We start from the raw sequence: 23,771 nt of genomic DNA, 5'->3' as shown, positions 1-23,771 counted from the left end.
ATGAACTAATATATCTGTCGATGTACTGATTATAAATGCATCAAACCTTTCACTTTCGACATGTGGTAATAAATGTGGGTTTCGAGAATTTGACAGTTACAATTTACACCTCCCATATATTGCTTAATCAAAACTAAACCGAGTAAGGAATAAATAATATATTACCATTTTCTGCTCGAATTCATCGTAAACAACGTACTGATGGCATTCATATACTATTTTACAGATATGTTTAATTGTATTAAATGTTTCCAGATCGAAAACCTCCGAATAGATTTGTGCTAAACATCACGTTTGGTTCATCACGACTGTTTGACTTCGCGATACGAAGTATTTTCAGTATATAATAGCCAACAAACCAATGACGTACTCTCTAGGTGTTCCACCACTGATAACATGAGAACGCTATATTTGCACAACTTATAAAAAGAATCGCTCAACCATTTCAAAATGTGTGAAATTCTTTTTTTTTGTTTTAAACAAATGCCGTGCTATACGTTATTTACTTAAGGTTGTTTTGCACGTAAGCGGGTATTATATGAAAGCTTTAGTACATATATAACACTATTTTGCGGTCAACCCGTGAATTCACGCATTCCATTTTAACCAACTGTGTTGTAGGCCTTCCACTATACGTATACTGGCCATGGTATTTACGCATCTATAGTATTTATACTTTCTCTAATCACCGATTGACTTCTCAGCAAAGAAAGCCACTCCAAGATTCCCGCGGGATCGCTTGGTCGCTGCTTTCAGCCAAGATTGTGCGACCAAAGGGACCCTGGGGACCACGCGTGTGCGGGCGCCCAACGTTAGCGTTGAGATACTTCTTTATCGGTTTCGTTCTGAAGAGACTGAAGGCCAAAACGGTCAGCGCATTTTCTCAGAGCAGTTGATGTAAAAACCCATAACAGGTTACTTTACAGAAATAGAGTCCGCAGTGCAGCTAAACAGAAAAGGCAAAATAATAAACAAGTTACATTTATATTAGTGCGTAAAATTTTTTAGAGTTAGGCTGGGTTCAGAAAATATAACAAGAAAAGTTATAATGCATTTACATTCGCTAGTTGTATAGTTTTAACCGGACACCACTTTTTCAGTATTCTCGTAAAATTTGCGATAGTTTAGAAACCTATCGCTTATTATTTCACCACCTGCTTAATATTACAGTGTGTCACAGATTAGCATTATATGGTTACGCGATGCACTTTGTGTTTGGGATATTTTAACCATAGAGAACGTAATTCAAGCCTTAAATAAGTCGCAATAGATATAGTTTAGATAACAACGTGTCAACCTTTGATACGAGAAAAACTATTAATAAACAAATACCCGCCTCCACATATTTATGTCGCAGAAATATAACATATTGATTTTTCTTTTAACTGCTGATCGTCAATTATTATTAAAAGCCATACTAATAATAGTTCATTCAAACGCAAAAACTATACGTATGATTGATTATGGTAATAGAAAGGTAAGAAATATTTGGCACAGTATCTATAATCAACCTTGTTGGCTGTAAATATTGGTTTTATCACAATATAAGTATCAGTGCAGCGCAAACTAAACTTTGATTTTGCTATTCAAGTATTTAGCTCCTCCGTGCTTACTACATTTAGAACATATATATCCGCAAGAAAATGTGAATATATATACGTTAAATGAATGACGTTTAAGACATGGTAAATGACAAAATTTCTGTACCTTTCAGAGCGCTACGAAAATATGTACACGCACGGATGGTTTTCAATACCAATGTATTTATCTAAAGTAAGCATAGATCGTTGGTGAATACTTGTGCTAATATTATCAGTTTGCAAAATCACAATACAAAACACATTCCATGGCGTCACATTACATACATTTATTGCCGCAAAACCACAAAAAAGGTGGTCGAAAACTTTGTAAATGGTTCTTGTATACGTATAAACTTTCTTCCTGCGACGTTTTGGCGATCTTTGCAAGTCTCGAGGCGAAATCGTGTAATTAAGTGTTCCCCAGTTACACATTCCGTCTGCAATTTATAGAACGCTATTATAGGCCTACGCTGTGTGCGCAAACGTTCAGTTTAGGTATCTTGAATGAACTAATGTAATTTCATAAGACATGGTAAAATATTTAATACTGTTTTTGGTTAATCAAATGATGTCAGCCTAAAAATATAAAAAATAAATAACACTGAACATATAAGATAAAAAAACAATATTCACCACAGGTTAGTATAAAAAGCAAAACAATATGAGGTGTTGCTGGCCCAACACCTCAAAATTTATTATCTATTCGTTTACTACCATCATACTTTTGACCTGGGGCAGCGCCGATGGACAAAACGAAGGTTAGAAATTTTATTATCATGACTCTGTTTGGAAATATAGACGCCTGTTGGCACATTGTGTAGTTACGGTATCTCCATTTATGGCAATTTATTTTGTAATACCTAATAATAATTGAATAAATTTGTTTTCATTATTTGAATCTTTGGATTGTAAAATGGCCTAACCTGTTACAAACCGAGTCTGCAGTTTCTTTTACTTTTCTATTCGATTTTGTAACAAACTAACAACCAAAGATAAGAAATAAGTAAGCTTTAAATTGATCAAAATTAAGATCGGCTACGTTACCGCGGAAAGCAATCGATATCGCGATAGAAACGACTATATTGTACATTTTAAGGCACCGGTTTCGGATATTGACAGACAAATCCGATTTCCTACCAAATCATACAAGTTGAAAAACCCAAACCTTGTTAGTCGAAGAATTTAATTAGGTTACCTATCACTTAGGTCACAAACTTTACCAGGCCGTCCAGTCCATAATATTTATTGGAAATGTTTAAAACGATTGAATAATATTAAGTGGCCCTATACGCGCTTTTTGATCGATATGAACGTAGTCCTTGTAGATGTTTTTTATAGTGTAAACATTGCTAAATTATTGATCACCCTATAAACTCAAGCATTAAAATTTTCATTGTATCACGAGAAAAGAAATAGTAGGATGGGGGGAGATGAGACATCTTTCAAATATATTTTCTCGTTCCGTATGGTATAGTAAGCATAGAATATTAAAATAATTAAAAACCCGTATTTTTACGACTCCCTTAGACCATTGTTAGTTGTTGAAAACACGATCATGATGTTTGGTTATAATTTGCTGAAGATGCCCCATCTTACCCCACAGTACTAAATAGTTATTGAATCTGTATATAGCTAAAGCTCTGTGCGGCCCATACCTGCCACTTCCGAAATCGCTGATCTATAAAATTGTCTTTTCGTCTTTATGAACGATGCACATATTGGATTAAATAGCAATTCCGTGGAGGGGAGACAAGTAACTCGATTACCGAAATGACAGAATCAATTGTTCCTCAGCAGTACAACAACAAATTTTGTTATATGAGGATATATGTTAACCGCGCACTGACGAACAGGACTTTTACGGGACTCATATAACTTTATTTGTAGAAAATTGTGTCCTTTTTTGTCTGTCGCGTTATTCCAATGCCGAAAAAATGGTTAATTAATAAGTACTGAAACATTAATAAAGATATGAAATGATACGTCGATTTAGTTTTAAATATTATTTCTTCAACTTTCTTACCGCGGTAAATGTTTCTTTAAATTGACAACTTTTGCGTATTCAATTGCACAGACACAAAATCAATTCAAGGCAAAACAAGCTCTCTAAATTGATTTTAAATAAAGAACTAAGTATAAGCCTACATATTACCAAATATTTATTTTATACCAAGTTTAAAAATACCATAGTAATATTTATCAAATGATTTATCTATTATATTCATTTTTTTAATTGTTTTGGTTATATAGTAGGGTGAGGGAAGTTGGGACACCTTTCACTCTATTTTCTTGTCCCATTTGGTTTCATGAATTTGTATTGTCACATTATTATTAGTTGATAATGCTTTAAATAAATATATCAAAACACACAAGAAATTGTTACACGGCGTCCTTTAGCACATATTGTCTAATATTTTCAAACTCAAAGTAAAAAGCTGTTTTAGTAGGCTTATATAACTTGCTGGGTGTTTGGGTGATACCACGAATTAATACCATCCATCCTACCTTTATATTAATTAACACCACTTTAAAGAAATATATATATTAAAACACAAGAGCAGTTATTTATCGATTTGCACATTATGTGTATTTTACAAATTCAAAAAAGGCAGGGTAAGAGAGAACTGGTAAAAATCCTTGTTAATTTTATTTAATAAATAAATTTTCGTAAATAACCCAAAATGTTTTTACGCCTTGAAATATATAGTAGGGTGGGGGGAGATGGGACACCTTTAGCTAGTAATATCCAAATATCATGATCGTGTTTTATACAGCAACCAACGGTCCATGGGAGTCGTGGGAGTATGGTTTTGTAATTCTTTGAATGTTCTTCATTTACTACCAAATTGGACGAGAAATAGAATGAAAAGGTGTCCCATCTTCCCCCGCCCTACTGTAACAGTTTTTATTGGTATTGTTCGAACTTCAATTGATAAATATTGTATCCTACAAATGCATATAAACTTGTAATAATAGAAAATTGTCAACAACTTTTAAAATAAAGTTTATATTATTGCCACCCTGGCTTACTCAATACATTAAGTAAGCCATGTTGCCACAAATTGGGCAGTGCTACCATAGTAGTGTCTTACTAAAAGAGTACTATGATGATGTTACAGTATATTTCGCACAAGCGGCTTTTCATAAATTATCTTCAAGTGCCCGAAATTTAACAAATACATTTTCAATTCATTTTTCAAAACATAGTAAATAACCGCCTTTATCATGCGCTGAGTTCAAGCGTGAAGATACAGTCGAATATCAATGAAACATTTGTTTTCGTCCGTCAAATACATCCTACCATATGTATATAGTAATATGGATAAAATGGGACACTTAGGCACATTAACACAAATATCCTGATCGTATATTAAGCAATTATCAATGATCTATGGGTTGTGAGGATACGGTTTTATAATTCTTCAAACGTTCTTTTCATACTACCAAATTAAACGAGAAAATAGAATGAAAATGTGTCACATATTTACTACCCTACTATATATAGTGTTTTTACGCATATGTGTATTTTCACTGGGCTTAGGTTCGTGCTTCACTGGACGGAAATGTTATTTCTGGCAGTTTGAATGCGGAACCGGCGAGTGCATAAGTATGCAAAGGTTCTGTGATGGTCGTCAGGAATGTCCCGACGGGAGTGATGAAAACGAAATTATTGAGTTTTCTTTACCTGGTAAGCACCCCTCTTGTTTAGCAGAAATTTACTGCTTTGTTAGTTTTTAGTTTTGTATCTGTTGAACACCGAAATATTTACGCCTCACACAGTTTAAATCGTAGGAATGCTATCTAAAAAGTTTAGAATTTATTTAAGGCCGAGTCGGTATATAAACATGTTTATATACGGACTCAGATTAAAGGCTATCCATTAAGTCGCCCAACCATATACGCCATACGGCAAAGATGCCAAAATGTTCAAAATACAAATAGAACAATCCACTCAGATTAGGGAAATTATAAAACTTTCGAATATTGACGAAAAAATCCGTTACTTACAAAATACAGCACTTTTATTGGAATTGTTTTGACTTTCGAGTCTCCCAAACGTTCATAGACAGATTGGCCTACATGTTTTAAGACGTTGTGAAGACAGACAAAAAAATATTTATCAAACGATATAAGCATGTTGCGACATTTATTTTACACGACTATATTGTCTACGTCACAGTTATAGTAAAGCATGTGTTTGTACAGCGCGACGGTGCGTATCAATTATTTTGAACGTGTCAGATTGTCGGATTAGAAGCTATCTGAACTAGTTTAGGTTGGGAGTGGAAGTTAAAGACAAACACCTTCTGTAGGTTTGTTTTTTTACAGGGAATTAATAACCCCCAAGGTTGTAGGACTGTAGATAAGCTTAAACTAATTAAATTTACTTGTCGTTACAGCAATTGTTAATGGTCCATTTTTTCTGTTTGTATAACCATGTTGTTTCTACGATGCCGTGGACAACTGGGTGTTCGAAGAGCATTTGATGTTACACGGTATACTGCGTACATTCATTACAGTAACAACAGTGAAAGTAGGACAGATACCAGCTTGACTACTACATCAAATGAAAACTCAATGCAATACAAATATGTTGCGGGAAAAGTTCCCCTCCGAAGCAGAGAAAAGTTAAATATCGCGGAGAGGATTGTTGTAAAGTTGGGCAGTGCTGTTTTGACCAGAGGAGACCAAGGAGGTATTGCTTTGGGTCGACTTGCTTCCATTGTTGAACAAGTTGCAGAACTTCATTCTAAGGGAAAAGAAGTCATGATCGTTTCAAGTGGAGCTGTTGCATTTGGTCGGCAGCGTCTGCAAAAGGAATTGTTAATGAGTCGCAGTGTAAGAGAAACTATAAAAGGTCAAAGTCATGGGAATGTAGATACAATTCAAAGAAAAGTGGATAGTCGCTCTTGCGCTGCTGCAGGTCAAAGTGGTTTGATGGCACTGTATGAATCAATGTTTGCTCAGTATAACATCACTACTGCACAAGTCCTTGTTTCAAAAAGAGATTTAGACAGAGAGCATCGTTTGCATTTACAAGCTACATTAAATAATTTGTTGGCTTTATCAATTGTTCCAATAATAAACACAAATGATGCTGTCATTCCTTTACCAGATCATGATGTCAATGTGGATGATGCAATTTCCATCACAGACAATGATAGCTTGGCCGCCAGACTAGCTGTGCACACTGACACAGACTTGCTGATTTTGATGTCAGATGTGGATGGTTTATATACTGGTCCACCAAGCAATCAAAATTCCAAGCTTGTTTCAGTTTATTCAACTGCAAACGTGTTGTCAGGAATTGAATTTGGTCAAAAATCATCTGTTGGGCTTGGTGGTATGGGTTCTAAAGTTCAGGCCGCTGTATGGTCCTTGGAACATGGTACCTCTGTGGTAATCTGCAATGGCTGCAACGCTAAAGGTCCTTCAATTACTGATATTGTTAATGGAAAAAATGTTGGTACTTTTTTTACAACTGAAGTAACAAATTCAGAAAATGCAACAAACCAAGCTGAGAGAGCTCGCACAGATGGAAGTAAATTGCAGCAACTTCAAGTAGATGATCGTGTGAACATTTTATATAAAATGGCTGATTTGCTTGAAACAAAAGAGGAAGAAATAATGGCTGCCAATCATGTGGATGTTGCAAACGCTAAAAAATCAAGCAATTTGTCTGGACCACTGATGGACAGACTGGTATTATCACCACGACGATTACGTGATCTTTCAGATGGTGTAAGACAAGTTGCAGATAAAAGTGCTGGTTTGGTTGGGAATGTTTTATTACGCCGAAAAATTGCTGAGGATTTAATAGCTGAGCAAGTACGTGTTCCAATTGGTGTTTTGTTAATAATATTTGAATCACGCCCAGATTGTCTTCCCCAAATTGCCTCATTGGCAATTGCAACCGGTAATGGGATTTTGTTAAAAGGTGGAAGGGAATCTGTTCATACAAATAGATGTTTACACAAGATAGTCAAAGATGCCTTGTCACTGTACAACTGCGAAGAAGCTGCACAACTTATTGAAAGCAGAGATGAAGTGTCGGATTTAATTGCGGAAGCACAAGGTTCCATTGATTTAATTATTCCACGTGGTTCATCAGATATGGTTAGAGGAATCCAAGAAATGGCTGCAGGGACATCTGTTCCTGTACTTGGACACAGCGAAGGAATTTGTCATATTTACGTTGATGAAGAAGTATCTGTTGATATGGCATGTCGAGTTATCATAGATGCTAAGTGTAATTATCCAGCGGCATGCAATGCCGTTGAAACTCTTTTAATTCATAAAGATCTATTGCACACTTCTGTATTCAAACAAATTAATGATGTTCTACAAGCTGAAAATGTTAAAGTGCATCTTGGTCCAAAAATTGCATCAAGGTTGCTATTTTCTCCTTCCATTGCTAGCTCTCTTCGACATGAATATTCTGGACTTGAATGTTGTATTGAGATTGTTGATAGCGTAGATGAAGCAGTGGCTCATATTAAAAAGTTTGGTAGTTCTCATACAGATGCTATAATTACAAATAATGTTGATACTGCTGAATATTTTCTCTCAAATGTGGACAGTGCTTGTGTCTTTCATAATTTAAGCACTCGGTTTGCTGATGGACAGCGTATGGGACTGGGAGCTGAGGTTGGAGTAAGCACAACTCGAATTCATGCTCGAGGTCCCGTGGGTGCAGAAGGGTTGCTCACCTACAAATGGATTTTACGGGGAAATGGTCATGCTGTACGTGACTTTGGTGTAGATGGAACTAGAACATTTCTACATCATGATTTACAAGTATAAGTGCAAGATTTAGACCCCAATATTGTTATCACTATTAAGTGAAATACACTAGGCCATTTTTAGTTTTTATTCCTGGCACAGCTTGCACCAATATATACTTATAGTTGTTTCACATTCCTAGTATCTTCATGGTGCAATACGTTTGTTTGGTTCACTTAACATGGATCACACTTTAGAATTTATAGTACTGTCAATATGGACTTGTAACGTAAATCACATTATGTTTAGTTTCTAATATCCAATCCTGAATTAGATTAACTATTTTACTTTTTTTGTTTAAACTTCTAAGTGAAGTAAAAGTTGTTGGTGTCTCACATCGTTCGTGTCTGATTCGCTTACATCGTTGGTGTCTCATTGAAGCAATAAATAGTAAATACACTTTATATAGTTTTGTGCATTTTAAGAATCTAAATAAAGTACAAAGCAGTTTTACTGATTTATGTTTTCAGGTTGTAAATTATTTAAAATGCAAATACCAATTAGGTCTTCACGAGAAACAGATAGCCGATATCATTATTGGATGATATAAAAACTGTTAGATTCGATTTTTTATTTCTTTATTTCATTGGTCATTAGTTTTATACATACTACATTGTTGTGTCCAGGTGGCAATATTACTGAATCAACTGGAGTGAGTTGTAATAATGCATTGAACCATTCTAATAAAACATGCATTCTTCCAAAACCTTATCTGTGTGACAGTATTGAGCATTGTGTGGGTAATGCAGATGAGAGCAATAGTTTATGTGGCAGTAAAAACAGGTATATATATAAATAAAACAAAATGTGGTGGTTTAAAATAGGGAAAATTAACATTTGCCAAAATCAAGATATGTGAAACACTGTGATTTCCAACGCTGCATCAACAATCAAGTGTTGGAATGCCCGGGTTGTGAAAACAAACTTGAATCTTGCAAATATGGTTCAACTTGCACATACACTGGAGAAGATGAAAATGATCCTTGTTCAATGAGCATATTTCGGTAAGCCATACTTAAGTATGTCACGAGTTCTGAAATAAGATACACATATGATGTATTGAATAAACACAACTTGCTGTATTTTGAGTAATTTAAAGAGTATTTGTAAATTGTTAATGGCTTTTAAGTACAATTTGTATGCTTGTTATTGTTATATAATTTGGCAGATCTATTAAAGGTAATTTTTATCTCTTATAAGGTGTTAAAATCAATAATTTGAAATTCATGTTTTTAAGCATGTGCTGAGTTTGTTCTTCATAAATATTTAAAGACATTTCAGCAAAATGCTGTCACCTTATGATCTCGATCTGTTTGCTACAAACAACACTTAAGCTAATTAAAGTACAAACATGGGGCTTATTGATTAACATTTTTAATCATGCCTATGTATTTTTTCTAAAACCCAGGTGCAAATCCGGAAAATGCCTCACAGCTGGACAGTTTTGTGATGGAATACAGGATTGTGAAGATGGCAGTGATGAATATTTGGTTCCTCCATTTGCAAACGCAACGGGTACATTCAGGAGTGTTAATAAAAGTACAAATGGCTAACTGCACATTAGTTTACTAATTTTCATGTTTTTAGGCTTGATGTGCAAAAATAAGTGGAACCATGTTGATTTGATTTGCTATCTGCCACCTGAATTTCTTTGTGATGGCATTGATCATTGCAGTGACCGCATTGATGAATGTCAGAATTGCACGGAGCATTCATTCACATGCGACAATCAGATCTGCATTCCCAAGGTAGGAGTTTTGTTATAGGTGTTAGACTAAATAAAGTGGAAGAAGGAATAATATTGGTGTTGTGGGATAACGAATGAATGATTCGATCAAAGTTTATGATTACATGAGCGCCATTATGGGCCGTTCATATTAGAATGGTCTCATTCAACCAGGGCACATGGTTGACACCGACTCCCTTAAACATACATGATATATGACAGCACTATGGTATATAGACAACTTGATTTAATAGACATAAACGAGCGGTTCACGGATTAGATGAAACAGTGAGGAAAGCTGTATTAGCAAGCTTGTACTGCCCACTACCCATAAAACACAGGGGTTTATAATTATAGCATTACACTTGTTTTCTGGTTGCACGAAACTGGGAAACATGCAAGATGTGCTCTTAACCTCTCACAATGATTGCGCTTTAATATATTAATCTTTTCTCTTTTTTTCATTACAATATATTGGGATAATATAAACCTTATATTTAAATATTTGCCCTGATCAAAGACAGTCGTTTCAATCATTAGCAAAAGTTATAAGAATTCTGTAAACTTTTTAACTGAAAACATTCAATTGTAGAATGCACCGCCGTATCGTGCTGATGGTGTTGATAATTGTGGAGATTCAAGCGATGAATGCTTGGATAATAATAGAGTATTTACATGTGAAGATGGGACATGCCTTGCAATGGAAAAGTAAGTTTTGTTACAATACAATCTTTAGGTCCCGCACATGTACAGCTTAACATTTCATACTGTGTATTTTATTTTTGTTCTGTTCAGATTTTGTGATGGTGTGGTGGACTGTCCAGATGGAAGTGATGAAATAAAAGATGTCAATGATTTCAACAAAAGTGATGTCTTTTGTCAAAACATGTATGTTGTATCGAACTTTTTAAACACTGTATTTAAACATAATGAACTACGTTTTGTTGATTTGTAGGACTTTATTAGCTAAAGTCAACAAATGCGACATTTTTAGTTATTATTAGGTATAGAACAGTTTTCTTGGTTTTATATTTCAGTTTGCTTCATATGGATATGAAATGTCTTTTACCAAAATCGATGGTGTGTGATGGCGAACGGCACTGTGCCGACCACAGTGATGAGTTTGGATGTTCCAAGCAGAAATTGTTTGAGTGCACCAACAAACGAGTATACTATTGGATTCATGTATGTTGTTCTTTTAACATTAACTACTTGTCAAATGTAATTACTTACATATGTTGAATATTAATATTATGTAGACTTGTGACTTCTACGATGAGTGTCTGGATTCCTCAGATGAATGCAATGTGAAGGGCGGCTGTAACAGAACCTTCACATGTTTGCATACCAAAAAATGCATTGCATTTTCAAGATTTTGCGATGGTAAATATTTTTGTTTAGTTATTGTTGACATTCAAATTTTGTTAAAAATATAAAAGTATGTGACATAAATTTTATTCACGTTTTTACGAATTATTAATGAATTTAAAATGTGTTTTACTTTTTACATAATATACATTTTTATGCGGGTGTTTTTTAAATATTCAAATTAACAAAGTCGTATACATTAAGGTATTGATGATTGTGGTGATGGTTCTGATGAAATGTCTTTAAACATGCTCCCAAGTGGTGGTTTAATGTGCGATAATTTATACAACAAGTGCGACATGCAATGTGTCTTGCCTGGTGCTTATGTTTGTGATGGGTTGGATCATTGTAGGAACAGGTGATTTAATTTTCTACCTGTAGCCATACAACTACAGTGTATATTCTAAACTTCTTCAACATGTTGTCATAAGTTCCAGTCTTAATTTTTTTTGTTCTGGTGATTAATTGATACAAACTTGGAAATCAGGTTGAGTATTTAAATAAAGCCAAAACTTTTTTCGGTGGAGTTAAATTGAACAGTGTGTGTCTGTTCTATTGTTAAAAACTTATTATCAAACTGGTAACTTAACTTGTGAGCTGCATGAGATTTTGTAACTTACTTTCATTCTAAACCTGTCTATTGAATATACATCAAAGTGTGAACAAATAATACTACAAAGAACAAAAAATACTACAATACAGTATAAATTTCTTAATGTATGATGTATATTTAGAGTTGATGAATGTGGATCATCATGCAAACATTCTTTTTTTTGTGATGATGGAACATGCAAACAGCGGACTGATTTCTGTGATAAAAAAGTCGACTGTCTTGATGGAAGTGATGAAAGAGTAATTTTGTTCTTTTTATTATCTTGTTTTTAAATCCCATTTTCTGAAAATACATAAGTTCATGAATCTAAAACACCTAATAAGGAAAACCGATGTACATTAAAATGTCTGAATAAACAAATAAGTTTACCAGAATGGTCTTTATTTATATTGTGCCTAGCTATAACAGTTTATATAATATAATTAGCTATGCTATTGTTAAACATCATGTACATTAGAATGTTTTTCAACATTATCAACCAATTTAGGTGACCGGACATGGATTCAAATGCACAGCATCCAGGATGGGGAATGATGAAACAACTATGTGTATTCTTCCTCAAAAGATGCTCCATGATGAAACTATTGATTGTTTAGATCAATCTGATGTTTGTTTTGCTGGAAATACAACTTTATGCTTCAAGTTTGTAATATTTTATTATCATAATAATAACTCAGTTGTGATATGACTTATTTTAAACAGGCAGTTTTTTTAATTTTTTATATATATTGAAATCAATTTTTATTATATATTTCCTTATTAATTAAAATTTTAAGTAGTTACGGGTAAAGTTTTATTCTTTAAGGTGTTTGAACGATCCGTTGTATATATCACATCGACAAGTATGTGATGGAATTGTTGATTGTCCCGATTTATCAGATGAATGCATCTGTGAACGAAAAGAATCAAATAGCAAAAATATTGCAATGAATTCTGCTTTGTTATGCAGTAATGTTTGCCTTGATACTGGTGAGTAAATTGTAACTTTTTGTGTGTGTTGCACTTATGGAAAACAAAACAACTAAATTATGTATCCAGGTACAAAAGCAAATTGTGATGCGTGTGGTTATAGTCGTTTGTCATGTGATGGTGGTAAAACTTGTGTTATGCTATCACAAGTTTGTGATGGTGTGAATGATTGTGAAGATAAGCTAGACGAGATAGCTTGCCTCAGTCAACAACAGGTTGGTAATTACTAGCATAAAAGTTATATACTTGTATTTATCACTATGTAGTTTCTCTAACTTATTGGCAATATTTCAAATTTCAACAATTCTGACATGTTTAGTGAAAATTTTACATTTTTTCTTCGGCTGTAGCATTCACTTACCAGTGAGAAAAACTTCACTTGTCTGTCTGGAAACTTGTACAAGACGGGTGTTGAATGTGATGGCTCACCAGAGTGTTTGGACTTCTCTGATGAATGCACAATGATTCAGGAGGTAATTGATTGAACGAGTTTAACTTGCATTATCCTGGCTTGGTAGAAAAACAACACTTTTACCTACACTGCTGTTCTTTTTCATATATCTTGTCACCGTGAACAAGTTACTACATATGTAACATTGTGATTTGTCAGGAATTGTTTTTTCTGGCTCACAATTTAGAGGACCGATAAGTGACCATTAATTTAGAGTTACCACACGTGTTTTAGCCTTTTGAACACCACTGTATTAACACTTTATTTTATAGTTTTTCGCGCCCCCCTTCTGAGTGTTACACGTTCCCCCAGTTTAAGATTTAGAGCAATTGCTGTTCTCACTGATTTAGAGCAATTGGTGTTATGTGCCATACCTAATGACACATATGCCCGAGAAAAGCTTTGAAATGAAAGTTTAGAGGAAGTTGAGCAAACCACTGTACCAAAGTGTTGTTTTTTCTTAATGAAAAATGCAATAAACCCACACAGATGAAGTCACTCTCTAGGCCAGGAGTTGTCTATATTATTAACTAAACCAATTGATGGAATTTTTTACAATAGCTCTGATTATAAAAAAAAACAGTTTCCATTATATTACATACCATATTACAACATAATTTTAAAATGCTTATTTCCAGTCGTATAATATATTGAATTCATGATTAGTAAATCATCCAGCACATGTGGTGGAGTAATTCAATTAGGATGTTAAAACTGAGGATGACAGACTTTAATCCACTTAGTCCAGCTACTGAAGTGGAAGCTGAAAAAAGATATGCCATCACGTCTGACGTTTACGTTTTGCATTCCTCTCTCACTGTGTCATACCCATACAGGTCATGGCTTCACATAAAAGCTCGTCCATTTTTGGCATTTCTTACACACGCCATGTGTTCTTTCTTGTACGTGTTCTATTAAATACTGTAATTATTTTTTAGATTGAATACGTCAATGAAAATCACACTTCCCACTTCAGATGCGGTAGCAATACACCTGAGATATGCTGGAGTCTTCCCATTAATGAGTTTGGATACCGGCATTGCCCTGGAGACCAGAAGAATCTGCTTTCACCGGATGAGGTAAATTGTCTTTAGAAAATGAAGCATCAAATGTAATGCTTTGGTTTGCTTTGTGATAGTATGCACCAACTTCATCAAGTAATTGAAACTTCTTTTTGAAACATTTAGGTTTTGACTTACTGAAACGTCCATGGTTTACTGATTTTTTTTGTAAAGTTGTTATTTGGCCACATCCTTAAAACCATATTTTTTTCAATTTAAATCTTAAACACTATATTTTATAAAAACTGACCAGTGTCCAAAATTTGACATTATTTTACAAACCATTTTTAAATGTTTCTTGTTAACATATTGCTTAATAACATTAAATATGATGTCTTAATCTGTTCTCTGTAGATTCAAATTTGAGGTCATTTGGTTATTAAACAAGAATTTTAAAAGTTTTTCATGTACTCAATATTTAGACACCCGACACCCTGTGTTTTTTGTGATATCTTTGGTATAAATTTATAAGGTGATGTATAAATCTATTTTAGATCTGTAATGGTGTTGAGCGTTGCAAACCCAACTTTTCTCCAACTGGTAAAAACACCCGTGTTCGCACATGGACCGATTTCTCTGCTGATGAACAATTCTGTCCCACAAGGGCTCTATGTGAAAAAAGTCGTCCCCGACAACTTGAAAAAGTGTCAATACACATTAGTCAAATATGTGATGATAGAATAGACTGTGTGGAGGAAGAAGATGAATCTGAAGGTAATGTTGGATGTTTCTTTTTCATCCAACAGATATTTAAACAGTTGATTGTTTGGGTTTGTTTTGGTGATTCTGTTATCACAATAAAAGTATACTGTAAAATATGGGTTTGAAATAATATTTAAGCTGTGCTTAATTTTTAGCACAAAGCTTTTCCTCTATATTTCTAAAATTTTAATAGATAATTTGTTAGCTTGTTTTAGTCAGTGGTTGATATACTAAAAACAATAAAACATACAAAAAGAGTGCAGCTCTATATAAAGATTTTGTAAGAAAGTATGAACCAATATAGTAGCATAAACATCAGCTGGTGAATGTGTGTTTATTTATGTAACTTATTTATTCTTGTGTGGCCGGACAGTAATAATTGTTAAAACACAGATGTTCTGTTTCATATGCCTTACTATTTTGTAGAACTTATTTAAGTTTTTGTAGTGTATGGCTGACAATTTAGTAAACCCATGAGGAACACGGTTGGAGTAATTAACTTAATGGTAGCAGCAGCTAAAACACGGAAACTCTGGGTTAGAGACAGGTGCGCTTACTACCTTTGCTCAGCGTAAAGAAAAAAGGAATTCATCACTTTATATAATTCTTTCAACTTGATGAATTTAGGCTTCCAGATTTTATGTAGTTAAGTCTGCAAAGTAGTTGATTGTGTTGGCCATTTTGTTGGCCATTCTTTTTGTTCGTGAATCGGCTATGCAAATGCATGCTTCTCGTTATTTTTTTTAATGCATATAGAAATGATTGGTAATTTGGGAATTTATGTCTAATATTTTACCATTTTGATTAGTTTTCACTGAAAAGTATGGTTTAACAGGTTACCCTACCTTGGTAATTAATAGTGGTAGCAACCAGCTTGGTTTACAGAATAGTTTGTATGCTTAATACTGGTACATTGTGTTATTAATTGTATATATTTTGAATTAATTGTTTATATTTTTTAAAACAATAAAATCTTGATTTGGCATTATTCACAACTCATCTCGGAAAACCAAGTAAAAAAACTGTTGAAAACTAATATTTGGCAATTTTATTGTATAAGGTTGCCTACTAAGTGTTTTCAAACTGAAATTAACTTATCTCAATTCGTGTTTCGTAATGTTACTTAAACTATCTCAAGTTCCGTTTAAGAGTATGCATGTCAGGTAGTCAGTCAGAATGTTAAATAACATCAAATTTGCCAGCAATACTGCTGTTTAAAAAACAACATATGTTAATGTAATGTTTTGTATTTTTATTAGTTAATTTTGTTTTTTTTGTTTAAATACACCAAGAAGTTTATGACTTTCTTGTTATGCAATAAACCAAACTTTTCTCAATAAAAAAATAATTGAGATACAAAATGGCAGTGACTATGACCTCATAGGGGGGGAACTATGTGAAAATAAGACTATTTTTTCACAGTGGTTTTACGTTTGCAATAAGCTATTCGTCATTATACGTTTGTTCCTGTAAATTGTAACTAATCTGTAACATTTTAATCTTTAACAAAGCTAAAAGATTATAAATTAAAGGGTTTATTTTAATTACAGACAAATGTGGAAACCAGGATTTAGCAAGATTCTATTGTGAAACTCGGGCACCAAAGGAGGGAGCAGCATTTTCTTCCATTACATCATTACACGATCCTATGTTTGTTCCGCATCGGCTTGTATTGGATGGAAAAAAAGATTGTTATGATGGCAGTGATGAATGTCCTACCAATTGGTTTAATGATAACAACTTTTCATCCCGATTCCGACTAATCGAGGTATGTTGATTTATTTCATAAAAATAGTTACAACATTTTGATTAAATTTTTAGAAGTGCAAATTATTTTAGGCAATGTATATATATATATATTTTATTTATTTAAAAGCTTTTATGTCGTTTTTCATTCTAATGTTTGACTTCCGATTCAGGTTAACTCTTTCAGGGTTTTCTTATATATTATCGTAAATATGTAACTTTTACAAAAAATAAAAAAATTGGTTTAGATATTATATCAATGCAAAACCATAGTTCAGGTGCAAGTAATAGAAAATCCAAATAATAAAATGTGACTTAGGCATCTGTGCTCAGCATTCTAATATGGATGATGTCTGTGCTTGCAATCGGAGGTAACCTTATTGTAATAACCCTCACATTATGCACGTTGTGGAAGTCAAGAAGGTATGTAGTAATGTGGTATATACATTTTAGACAACATTTTTTTAATTAAACACTTTTCTTCCTAACCAGGTTGTCTCCAATGATGAAAAGTAACCATCTGCTTGTTCTTAACTTGGCTGTAGCAGATTTTATGATGGGAATTTATTTAATCTTGCTTGCAATACAAAACGCGAAAACTAACGGCAGGTTTGAAAGACTTGGTATAGTTGTATGTTAATCTATTAAGCATTCTTACAATATCTTGTTTCTTTGAGATTGTGGCTTAAAGCGGTTAAAAATTCGAATGATACTTATTTGTCCCTGCATGGTGGGGAAAGTTTAATGATAATGTAACACTCTGTTTCATACACTTTAAGCCCATGTAGCTTTATGGATGATTGTTTTTCATTTTATGTATGGCTCAATATTTCAACCAACCTATTACTGACCACTCGTTTTTAGCAAATGCCATTCTTACCCAAAGACACTTACTATCAGGAATATCTAGCTTTGTATTCAGCATATTTAATGGTTACACAGCAATTGCTATTGTAAAATCTAATGCCAATGTGTGAATTGCCCATTTAATTACTTTATTAATTAAAAGTACTTTAAACTGTTTTTTCTTCCCACTAAAGATATTGTTATGTGGATCGAGAATGGAGAAGTAGCACTGCTTGTTCATCATTAGGAACACTGGCGATGACATCGGTTCAATCTTCTGTGATGTTTCTGGTTATTCTTACAACTTACCGCATGGTGGCAGTGCTGAGACCATTCAGAGCAGATTATATGCATGTCAAGTAAAGTTCTTATCTTGTTTTCTTTATGAGAAGTACTAATCATGGTTTATTTAGATACACAATTTTTATAGTGAGCATGGCTTGGGGAATTTCACTCATTCTGGCCATCTTACCTCATATGAAGTCTTTGGATGATTATTTTACATCTTCAGCATGGATTGTACCAAGTGTGGACTTCTTTCAGACTGACACACCAGACAAACAAACAATGCAGATGTTTGCTGCAACCTTAAAGGCCTTATCACATGAAGGTTGCATTATTTGTTTTGTTAAATGTTTCCTTCTACCTTATGCACAGCCTGTTCCCACAGTGCCATGATTTAAGAATTTTTTACAATATTTGGTAGTTTGGTACTTAAAATAGCAAAAGGGATTACCAAAAATCTACAAATTTGGGAAGATTTAATTCAGCACAGTGGTGCATGTGTGTATGTATGTAGTATATATATATATCTATATTATATGTTTCTATAGTGTTTCTATACTCTTAGAGTTAAGGTACCTAGAGCATAGATTTGTTTTTAATATTTTAATAATATTAATAAAATAAATGAATTCTTTAAAACAAATACAGAAGAAACTTTCAATCATAAAATTATTATTAGATTTTGGTACCGACATTATATCACGAAAGGAATGGTCAGTTGTGTTAAGGAGGTATTCTGCTGGTGTTCAAACAAATGATTTATCATGGACTTCAATTCTTGACATCATTCATGAGTTTTATCCAACTTTTTGGCCAAGTTTTGAAGTAAAAGGATATTTTGGATTCTATAATGTTCACTCTGTCTGTTTGCCTCAGTTGTTTGTAACAGTAAGTTGGTTTGTAATTTTATTGTTTATATAATTATTGTGGAAAGAAAAATATAAAAAAAATAATTGCCTGTCAATTTAGTCGCCTGTGATTGGTTTATCTTTATGCAACTGTGTTTTAGTATGATGTGCACACAATATATGAATTAGTTGCAAATAAAATTATAAAGGTTTATTTTTAATATTTTAAACTTTAAAAAAATGTTTAGGAACCCCTGCTGTAATGTATTATACTTAAAAATTATTAACAATATAAACTTCAAATTAATATACTACAGGTAAATGATTCTGCATGGGCATATTCAGCTATAATCATGACATTTGATCTTATTGCTTTTCTGTATATTCTCATATCTTATCTAGTAATTTATCACGATGCCAGAAGATCAGCTGCTATGAACAGAAATGACGATGAGAATCGAATAATGCAGGTTAGTTGCTTCCCAGGTTGGGTTTGAAATAATTTTTTGTTTTAATAAATATGCTTAGCTCAGTTTATTTCAGGCACGTATAACACGTTTGGTTGTAACGGACTTTGCATGTTGGGGACCGGTATGTGTCATGGCATTTCTAAATTTGCTAGGAGTTGATATGCCAGATGTAGCATATGCATTTGCTGCTATTATACTGTTACCAATCAATAGTGCTCTCAATCCAATCTTATATTCAAATGTACTCAGTGTACTTTATGGGTAAGCTTTAAATATGTTGTAGTAAAGGTAAGTATTCATATTTTTATCTTGGTAAATTAAAAATATCTCGTTGTGTGGTGTTCCACAGACGTTTAATTATTTATTATCAGCACAAGTTACACATCAAACTATCGCTGCGTGCATCTATGGTAAATCTTTTGGTTAATGTCTCAATTTTAACTAATGCCAATAAAATTATACAAATTTGCAACATATTATATGAAACTTTGGTTTATTTGTAATTTCAGATCATGCATAAAACCATTGGATATTTTTGTTCGTAAACGTGTTCGTGTCAGTCGAGCAGCCAACATGACACGTCAGCGACAACGAAGCAATCAAAGTCACGGCTCATTGGCGATCACTTTGACATCAAATGATTGCATTCAATCACCAGAGGGCGCTTTACTGATGGGTGGAACGTGTTGCACTGACCCCGTGTGTCCGACCTCGACCACCAAAGTTTAACTCTGCAAAGTTTCATTAAATAGCTGTCACATTTACATGAACAAGTGAGACTGTATCAACTTTCATTTAATCATTGTTTAAATCATTAAACCGCTACATTAACCTATGTTAAACACCAAGCACAAAATCGTTTAAATTGTTGCTTCTGTTTTTATGTTCATCTAAATTGTCTATGTTGCCATGTATAACATTTTTTGAATTTGCACAAGATCAATCTCCACAAGTTGCAAAATTGGTTAAATTAAATTATTGTTCCTTTAAGATTTGCATAATCTTGTAATAAACTAAGATGTAAAAAATAAACCGTGGATACTTAAAATTCTTGAATACATTGACATAAATAAAGCCAGTCACTGGACTTATTTGTGACAAAAACTTTCATTTTAGAAAGAGAACAAAATTAATCACTAATTTGGATAAAGATTTATAAAACTAAGAAATACCTCTTTTCACAACCCAATTCTCATAACTCGTTGTGTTGCATGGCTCCCTCCCCAGCATGATATCTACGTTCAATATATGACCACAATGATTCTGAGTCACTCACACCCTCCAACACCATATCACGCAATGCAACTGCTTGATCAAGATTCTGCCAATAATCACTGATCCAATTATGTAAGCTGTAAAGGTAAATACAGTGAATTACCAAATAAAAGCTTAAACTGGGCAATTTGGGGTCACTAGCTAAGCTGGACAGGTGAGAGTAACTCAGGGCAGCTGTACCCCGATGTGCCTATAAAGCGTAAAACGGGAAATGATGATGTTTGACTGAAAAAATTTGCATGCCTTCTTTGCATATGTTGTAGTGGGGGGGAATGCTTTGTCCGCCGCTGCAAGAGGTTGACGGCATTGCACCACTCACTACCCTCATTTCTTTAATTAAAGTAGGACTTTAAGTGATGAATGATAAATAACTTAGTTTTACTTTTTTTGCTGGGGGTGTTTGATACACCGCTCGTTGTCCAGGGTGGGTGGGGCAATAAAAAAGATAGGGTAACACTGGTCTATAACATAAACACCATTACATACTGATCATTTGGTGGAATATCAGATATATCTCCAATAGATGGTTGGGGTGGTGAACAATCTAAATGATTATGTGGTACAACACGCGGTGAGATTTTTATTCCTTTTCTCAATTTTGCCTCCATCTTATGCATCTGTAATTTAAGAAAAACTATATTTATTTGTATTATGACAAAAACCAATAATAATATATTTGAATTTACATATATCAAAAGAACGTCCAGAGTCAAAAAATATCAAGGTAAGGTTTGTACTACACCAAAAAAACTTAAAGCAAACTTTAAAGATATTTTTCTATTTATTTATTCCGACAATTTTCCTCCTATTTTTTATCTGACAAAACGCCTCGAATGAATTTTACCTCTCCACAAACATAACATTCATATCCACCAACGAAGTTGTTTGTATCTTCTCCATTTAAATCCCACTTTCGATTATTAAGAGTTTCCGATAACCATTTATTTGGAAGTTCCGGTTGATCTTTGTAAGCCAAGTATTTTAAGTAAGCTTCATCATTTTGATCAAGATAATGAATGTATTCTGCCAATCGTTCAGGTGATTCAAATTCATCAGCTAAAATATATTTAAACACATGATAATTTTAATAGTATAGAATGCATAAACGATGCAAGTACAAACAACCATTTCTCCTTTGATACCCTGAGGACTCATAGGCGTGTTTCTATTAAATAATGTTGTAGACTAGTGAATAAAATAAAATACTTTAATCATTTAAATAAACCTAGATTGTTTTATTCAAATAAAAAAGGTAATGACTGTTAAGTTACTCTAAAAGTAAGCACTAATAAAAGTTTAAGAAACAAAGGTATAAATGTAATTTTTTCTTAAGGATAATTATTACAAAGACATTTTGAGTAACAGTACCCTGCTTTACAATAGCAAACAATATAAAACACATATTTACCAATTATAATTGAATTATGGTCTGGTGCCCAGTCTCTAACAGAGGGGGATCCTCTGTATATTGGGATTGATCCAACATGTAAAGGACGCGTCAACTTCTCTGTTATGTAATCATCACAAATAGCATTTTCAAATGCAATGTGGAACTTGTACTTTGCTAAATATAGGAGTTTGTGTAAAGCCAATATTTCACCTTTATTTTGTATGTTGGGTCCAATTACTACACTTTTTATAGATATCATGCATTTTTATTCGTAGCTTCTTATAAATCAAGTGTTCAATACTTTCTATTATTTGATTTTTAAAATCATAAAATTTATGATAGATACTTTCACAACATTTCTATGATTAATAATTGGTGGTTTTATTTCACAGAAATATTACAGCAACATTTATATACTATGTGTAAATCAATCAAAAATCACTAAATACAAACCTAACATATCAAGCAGCTTCTCACTATTCATCTGCGATGTATCAACTAAATCAGCATTTGGAAAATCTTTATTGTTGAGGCACGCACCATAAGAATCAATGCTGATGTTTCCCATCAAGTGATAAACATATCTATCTCGATCGGATGGAACATCACAATGAGATTGAAGATAAACAATGGGAGCTAAGCCTTGTTTCCTTAGTCTAAAAATAAAGCTAAGTAGTAATTTACACAATACAGTAATGTTAATGTTGTATAATTAAGTATTGCAGGTAACCACCTACTTTATACTGAGGTGTGAGCACAGTATTATTAGACAACATATATAGCAATTACAATCTTTGGTCAATTTTTGAATTCTCAAAGTTTTAAAAGAAGTTATTCGGAGACGGTATAAATTTAAAAAATAAAATGAACTAAAAGGGTAAACAAACATTTCAGAAGAATTTTACTTGTTTTTTTCCATAACAGAAATTGGTTTTCTTGAAGTCAAATGTTCAGAACTGACGAAATGCTGTGTGGTCAATGGAAAATCTGAATTCCGCTTGAACGTTGCAGAGAAATTAAATAATTCAAGTGATTCTTTGTTGCATAATAAGTAGTTATTTTGAGGAGATTCCTCATGAAGTAACGCCCACTGTGAAAAATTGTATTACATGTTAGCAACTGTATTGTAAATACAAAAATTTAAAACTGTTAAACTGCTTCCAAAGTAGAATTCATCTAAATCACATATTTTTACCAAATGATTTGGTTTTCTGGGCAAGGGAGCTTCATAAGCTCTGAAGTCTGTCCCGTATTGCATGATGGTGAGTAGTTCAGTAGATTTTTGTTCCAAAATATTTTTGTTGTAAGTTGCCATGCATTTGTATCCCAAGTTAGGACAATTTACTTCAACTAAACCATCGTCTCTTTCTGTAAGAAGATAAAATATAATTACAGCCATAGCACAGTTGGTTAAGGCCCCTGCCTCGAACCCAGAGGTAATGGGTTTAAGGCTTGTCGTTGCTATCATTGTAGGTGTATGTGTCCTTGGGCAAGACACTTAACGGCAATTGCTCCAGCCCAGTTGTCACTAATGGGTTGTTTAAATTATCAGCCACACATAAAAAAAATAAAAAAATCCACATAAGAAGTAATCACCCACAAAGTAACATACTTGGTAACTCGTAAGCTGGCACGAGGTGTTAAATCCAAGTGATAAC

General features: G+C 33.4%; 3 protein-coding genes across 3 annotated transcripts in view; 2 read left to right on the top strand and 1 right to left on the bottom strand.

Moving 5' to 3' along the window:
- Positions 1-222: 222 nt before the first annotated feature.
- On the top strand, positions 223-20,177 carry LOC100181212 (low-density lipoprotein receptor-related protein 2). The gene is made up of 28 exons (XM_018812874.2): positions 223-2,017; positions 2,214-2,338; positions 5,122-5,268; positions 8,990-9,146; positions 9,215-9,367; positions 9,772-9,878; positions 9,951-10,111; positions 10,682-10,797; positions 10,885-10,977; positions 11,127-11,274; positions 11,349-11,472; positions 11,662-11,815; positions 12,192-12,309; positions 12,558-12,712; positions 12,876-13,039; positions 13,109-13,254; positions 13,390-13,512; positions 14,429-14,569; positions 15,046-15,265; positions 16,804-17,021; positions 17,319-17,422; positions 17,492-17,608; positions 18,040-18,204; positions 18,259-18,455; positions 18,810-19,018; positions 19,296-19,448; positions 19,522-19,709; positions 19,958-20,177. Exons 2-28 carry the CDS (start codon positions 2,242-2,244, stop codon positions 20,175-20,177), a joined length of 4,095 nt encoding a protein of 1,364 aa, XP_018668419.1. The 5' UTR covers positions 223-2,017; positions 2,214-2,241.
- Positions 5,957-8,824, top strand: LOC100177278 (delta-1-pyrroline-5-carboxylate synthase-like). Its single transcript, XM_002124758.5, has one exon. The coding sequence runs from the start codon at positions 6,018-6,020 to the stop codon at positions 8,382-8,384; it is 2,367 nt and encodes a 788-aa protein (XP_002124794.1). The 5' UTR covers positions 5,957-6,017; the 3' UTR covers positions 8,385-8,824.
- The window catches only part of LOC100178852 (alpha-(1,3)-fucosyltransferase 11), a 4,499-nt gene continuing 652 nt past the window's right edge, over positions 19,925-23,771 (bottom strand). The window contains exons 3-10 of the mRNA XM_002121095.5: positions 23,309-23,481; positions 23,019-23,203; positions 22,567-22,769; positions 22,132-22,287; positions 21,568-21,779; positions 21,210-21,340; positions 20,621-20,800; positions 19,925-20,179 (exon numbers count right to left, since the gene is read on the bottom strand). Coding sequence (XP_002121131.3) covers positions 20,641-20,800; positions 21,210-21,340; positions 21,568-21,779; positions 22,132-22,287; positions 22,567-22,769; positions 23,019-23,203; positions 23,309-23,481 — 1,220 coding nt within the window. The 3' untranslated portion in view covers positions 19,925-20,179; positions 20,621-20,640. The remainder of the gene's footprint in view (positions 20,180-20,620; positions 20,801-21,209; positions 21,341-21,567; positions 21,780-22,131; positions 22,288-22,566; positions 22,770-23,018; positions 23,204-23,308; positions 23,482-23,771) is intronic.

Source organism: Ciona intestinalis, chromosome 1 (genome assembly GCF_000224145.3).
Source record: "Ciona intestinalis chromosome 1, KH, whole genome shotgun sequence".
NCBI lineage: Eukaryota > Metazoa > Chordata > Ascidiacea > Phlebobranchia > Cionidae > Ciona > Ciona intestinalis.
Note: the sequence above shows the minus strand (reverse complement) of the source record. Positions and strands in the feature narration are given on the sequence as shown.